The 6,073-nt window shown below is 39.2% G+C and overlaps 1 protein-coding gene across 1 annotated transcript in view; it reads left to right on the forward strand.

The window, feature by feature from the left end:
- Positions 1 to 5,643, forward strand: part of LOC109961621 (cadherin-12-like) — a 98,933-nt gene extending 93,290 nt beyond the window's left edge. The window contains exons 11-12 of the mRNA XM_020602592.1: positions 746 to 997; positions 4,360 to 5,643. Coding sequence (XP_020458248.1) covers positions 746 to 997; positions 4,360 to 4,871 — 764 coding nt within the window. The 3' untranslated portion in view covers positions 4,872 to 5,643. The remainder of the gene's footprint in view (positions 1 to 745; positions 998 to 4,359) is intronic.
- Positions 5,644 to 6,073: the final 430 nt, after the last annotated feature.

Raw genomic sequence — 6,073 nt, forward strand, 5'->3', positions numbered from 1 at the left:
AACATGCAAGGTGTGCTAAAATGTCTGACCTGCTGTCGAGAGAAAGTGCCGGGCTTCGTCAGTGGAACAAACCTGGCTTGACAGGGGTCAGACAGTCTAGCTGTAGCAGGCAGAACCAGGCAGGCCCACCCTGACATGTTTCCCCCTCTCTCATATACGATGTCGACCTCTATTCCACTCATCGTCTTTACACCTCTGGCTGTCTTCCCAAGTTGTTCTCTTTGTGTGTGTGTGTGCATGTGGTTTAATCTGTCATCTATGGTATCACTGCTAATCGGCTGTTTCTCTGGAGTGATGCTGACTATACAATGAGATAACAGATTCCTACAGCACAGGAAGACGTAAAATGTTTTCCAGTGTTTCAGGGAATTATGTACTGGGCGCAGTTAAGATGTCAGATTTTAACATAAGCAATGTAAATGAGTTCTTATTTAAGACAAATCATTGATAGGTTGCAGTTTCTCATCTTATCGGACATTGGAAGATGTTTGATCTTTCTCATACTTGGACCTCTAATGCAGATCTGAGGACTGAAGATTGATGTGAGGTTATACATGGTTGAACATTTCCTTTTGCTTTGGTCAGAACATGTTCTATCCTTTAATGATCAAGGATTAAGCACTTGCCGTACTGCTTCAGGCCTTTCAATACACATTTGATCATGTAAGACTTCCTTTCTTTTCTTTTTCTTTTTTTTTGGGTGATTGATTGCAGATTTTTGAATTTGTCCTTGTTTCTCTCCTAGACAACACCGCTGGAATTTTAACAAAGCGGAGTGGCTTTAGACGGCGTTTGCAGGAGATCTACTTCCTTCCTGTTGTGATTGAGGATAATGGCTACCCACCCAAGAGCAGCACAGGCACACTGACCATCCGTGTATGTGGTTGCGAATCAGATGGTTCCCTATTAAGTTGTAGTGCAGAGGCCATCTTTCTCCCCGTGGGTCTCAGCACAGGAGCTCTGATCGCCATCCTCCTATGTATCATCATTCTGTTAGGTGAGACCTATTGTCTTCTTGCTTGCAAATGTTCTGTTTTTGGGGCACAGTGTAGTGATAATCATAAAGGAGAGAATTGTTATAGTGTAACATGGGCTCTTTTGGACCAGAGAAACTTTTCATAGTTCTTAGAAATGTTGGACAAAGTACCCTCTTTTCTGTGTGCCTGCACTGCAGGAACTGAGAACGATAATAGTTCTTGGAACACTGTTTTGTGGGACTTTTTAGCTCCTACTACAGGGTAGGTACTCTCCAAGCATAATAGAAACCATGAGTGAAAGATGTGTACATTGACTGCAGCACCGCTAACTGTCATTTTTTTAAAAACCCTGTTAGCTGTGTAACAGTAGCCATCACCAGCAGCATGGGAAGCTGCAGTCCGCCAACAGAAGCCTCTGCCGGGGGTTAGTAGCTTCTTATATATAGTAATTAGCATTTGAAGGATATAAAGAAAATACCTACTATCAGTGTAATGTCGCTATGCGTTAACCGTTGTGTGCCTGTAACAGTCAGCCAGCTTTCAGTGTTACTACTGGAGGCGTGAATGCAAACAGAAAAAAGCACCTGAAGGTATATAGTTCTTGCAGGAGCTCTCCAAATGGGTAGTCCTTAGAACTAAATCCAAAGAACTTTTTGGTCTGACAGTGCCTTCTTACCATAACCCAGATCTTAAACTAAAAATCAGAGCAAAGTAACGTTTCACTTTAGTAGTTCTAAATATAAAATATATATTTTAATTTTCTGAAAAAATGACATTTATTTCAGTAATCTGTGTGGTCAGTGGTGGCCCTGAGGTGTGATTAGCCACATTAGCTTCCATGCATGTTTTTCTTTTTATATGAAGCATTTTTATGGAATTTGAGACATTTTTTAAGTCGGTATATGTATTTAATTTTCTAATGGACAAAAAACAATTTTGATATTTGATATTTATTCGTCTTTGTTGTTGTTACTATTGCAGTTTTTTTTTTCATTTTATTTAGCATTTAGCAAGTATCACATTCTGAAATGTTGTATGAATGCTCATACTTTAATGTAAACTTAAATATGCCCCAACCAGAAAATCTGTGGTGTCTCAGCAAACTCTGGGCTCACTGTGTTCAACAATCTAACCTTAAAATTAAGTTTTTCTTAATTTCTGTTGACAGGCTTACAGAGTTAGTCTGGTGTTTCTCCAGGAGTGTTTGCAGTCAATTATAGAACCCATATTAATTTGATCATTCAGTGAAAGCTTTGAAACTGAAGGGAGGAATGCTTGGTTCTATAAACTAAATCCAATCTTGCTGCCCTGTGGCTGCTTCTTAGGCTGTGGCTTTAAAAATGTCCACAAGGTCATGGTTGTAAAACACCTCCTTAATTCCCTGCTATTAATGTGCAAACTCATCTGCATAGTAGGGAGGAAGTAAAAGTACATTTATAGCAGTATTTCCTGAATTATGAATGTGTGATGGTCGGTTGTTAAAGAAGTTCCCATTTTACAGCTCTGACCTTTGAGTTGAGCAGTATTTACATTTCTCTATCTCTCGCTAATACCAGAATCATCCATGAAATCCAAACAACCATTCATTATTAGTCTGTTTTCACTGCTGAATAAATGCATTAATGTGAAATATTACCTTGAGTTTGCATTGTTTTATATGTGAAGGACCATAAAAGCACAGAATCACTTGTCGTGGTATGTTGTAGAGCTTTGCCAGTGTATTCATTTCATCTGAGAAGAATGTCTTCAAAGCTCCAAGCTGACTTGCCCCTGAGACTGGCTGATGCCAAGTTGTCATGCTGTCCCTGAGAATGTGACAGAGAAAATCAAAACTCACACTGAAAACATTTCCACAGAGTCCCTCAGTTCCTGTGTTGGATTTGTCAGGATGACCCGGTCATCCTGTGCAGAGAAAAAACAAGAAGGAGAATCAAACAGACCAAGACAAAGACTGTAATCTGCATAGCTGTTTCTTCCAGACAACCATGAATGGGCTCCACAGTGACTAGCTGTGTTCAACTAGTGTGTCCAAAACTGCCTGTTGTTAAAGACTACGTAGGTGCCACTGGGGGGAGCTGGCACACTATACACAGGTAGAAATCACTTGGGAATGAAGGAGGGCCAAAAGGATGTGAGATACAAGTAGGATGAAAGGAAAAGACCTACATAAGGTTTTCCTTCAAACTAAATGTGTTTATTGGACTTTTTCACTCGTCAGTTGTATCCTGGGCGTTGATCTGCCTCCTAAATGCAACTGCGTATTAAACATCTAGAGGCAGGAAGAAGGACAGTGAGAGGGATAGACAGATGGAGACAATTTGCATTGACAAGAAAGGAGACGAGGAAATTTATTCTAATATTGTATATAGGAAATCACACAGTGGTACTAGAGTGTCTAAAATATATGTAAGCTCACACAAGCACTGAACAATTGCATGCTAACAAAGTAAAGTGTTTCTTCTTTATACTGTCAACAGTACATCTGTACCTCCAACTGTTCTTGTGTAATCTGAGTTTATAATGCTGCCAGAACACTTGCATTGAGTCACAAAGGCAATTCAGCTCCCAGTAGGCATTGATTTGCGAGTTAGTGCAAAATGGTTTTAATTAAGATTAAACCTGGGTATTTTAGACACTTAGGCTACATATAACTACTGTTTCAGGATTTCATTTCTTTTATTTCAGGCCCTTGTTACTGTATATCACAGAATTACAGTAATTCTAAATCATATGTATCATATGACTAGGGTCGCCAGCTCTATCGCCAACACAATTTTTTTTTTTTTTAAGGAGGTGCACTCAGAGCATGATCAAGTGACAAAGACTATGTCATGATCAAGTGGTGCAGCCACATATAGACAGAGGTGTAGCCACAAGTTGCTGTCTCTGACCTTTCATATCATCAAAATATCAAAATAATGGCAATGCCAGATCCATACAGTACTGTCATATTTTTCAGTCTAAGTAGCCTAAATAATTTGATTAAAGTTAAACTCCAATTTCTGTTTCTCATACCTTGTAGATGCCCTAGTGTTGCTTTCTGTTTGAATTTTTACTGGCATTTTACTTCCATGTGTTCAATTGGTATTGAAAAAAATTCCTAAAATTTCCCAGATTGAATTAAGATTTTTCTGGGAGACCTAAATCAATCTTTGGGGGTTGGCAACCCTAGATGTCTAAACAGGATTTAAGGGGGATATTTAGTACGGTTTTGCTAGTGACTCTGCAAGGCTGTACCTTTTGTATGGACACAGTGGTGCTTTGACCTAACTGCTGATACATGCTGGAGTCTCTTCTTTCCTCACAGGGACAATATTTTATGCAGAGTAACTTGCCTGTCAACAGTGGTCTAATATGAGATTCTCTTAATTTGTTCCCAAAGTAATCGTGGTCCTCTACGTGAGTTTGAGACGGCAGAAGAAGAAGGAGACCCTCATGTCATCCAAAGAGGACATCCGGGATAACGTGATCCACTATGATGACGAAGGAGGGGGGGAGGAGGATACGCATGCATTTGACATGGGGACACTTCGCAATCCCAAGGTTGTCAAAGAGAACCTGTACCGCAGGGATGTAAAACCTGAGCTGAAGAGAGGTCCCAGGCCACCTGTCTCTCAGGACAGCGCAGACATACGAGATTTCATCAACCAGCGTCTAAAAGAGCACGACACAGACAGCTCGGCCCCTCCCTACGACTCTCTGGCCACATATGCTTATGAGGGCAACGGCTCTAAGGCCGAGTCTCTCAGTTCTATCGATTCCCTCACTATGGACCTCGAGGAAGACTATGATTACCTCAGTGACTGGGGACCTCGCTTTAGGACACTGGCAGGGATATTTGGGGAACAGTCAGAAACTCAGTCAGACTCAACAGCCACAGAAAACACACATTGATGTTATTCACAGTCAGACAGTACATATGTAACAATGTTCTTTTGATTGGTGACACTAGTGTTTCGGCATCGTTTTCATCCTGTGTTTATTTGTTCTCATAGTTTTCCAGCTTGTTTTCTTTGGGGAACTTTACTATGCTCAATCCCAAAATTGTAAAAAAATAAAAAATAAATAAAAATCAAGGGAACTTATTGTAGCATGTCTAGATGAGCAAAGCAGCCATTCAGTTATTATTCAAACAAATGTTTTTTCTTGTCTTACATTGTGTTTCCTCTTGGGGAATACGCATACACACGGAAATGTTGTCATTTCCTGCAACATCCTTAAAAGTGCCTCGATATAATTGTTCTTTCACTTGCTATTTCATGCCACATACCCGGCATTGTTCCTTTGAACTCCATAGGTTGAACCGATTCAGTCAGCACACCCCTCTGTGCACTGACTGACCAAGGCATCTACCGAGACCGATGTCAGTCCTGTGGGGACAATAAAGTGGCCTGAGCTTGGCCAAAGATGTTTTGAATGTTATTTATTGTTCTATTTATTTATTGGAAGATTGGATTTGATTAAATTCTTGTGTATTTATTTATCTCAGTCATAAATCTGTATTTTTTATTGTTAGAGACACTCAAAGAATTTTGTAATTAATCGAGGCCCACATGAAATGTATGTTTCTGATAGGTGGGTCCTGTGAATAGACTTGTACTAGAGTTGTAAAAAGATAAATTAGGGCTAAATACTGCAGTTCAGTCATGTAATAAACATTTTTTTTCTTAAATAAACTGCACTTGGACAAAACCCCTTACTGTGTTCACTTATTTGGCCCATATTACATCTGATCTATTGATAGAGTTCCTCATCTCTTTTCTAAACTTGACTGCTATAACACTCACAGGGGTTAAAATGTTGACAATAGGCACAAAAAGCAGAAATAAAATGGGTTGGTTTTTCAAACTTGTCTCCTATATGTTACATTTATATACAACCAAACTGTTTCAATATCAACAAAATAGCATCTTGCCAAATATGAACATTAACAACATATTTTCATTACATTAAGAAGATTTTCAGTGTGTTTTATACTTAACTGAGACATCCACAGAGCTTGTTTATTGTATGTTCTTGCTATTATATATATATTTTTATGATCCTATTAAATTGTTACGAGGATGCTGTAAAAGAGCATTTAACAACCTACTTTG

The sequence above is a fragment of the Monopterus albus genome, unplaced genomic scaffold (genome assembly GCF_001952655.1).
Source record: "Monopterus albus unplaced genomic scaffold, M_albus_1.0 scaffold3.1, whole genome shotgun sequence".
In the NCBI taxonomy this organism is placed as follows: Eukaryota; Metazoa; Chordata; class Actinopteri; order Synbranchiformes; family Synbranchidae; genus Monopterus; species Monopterus albus.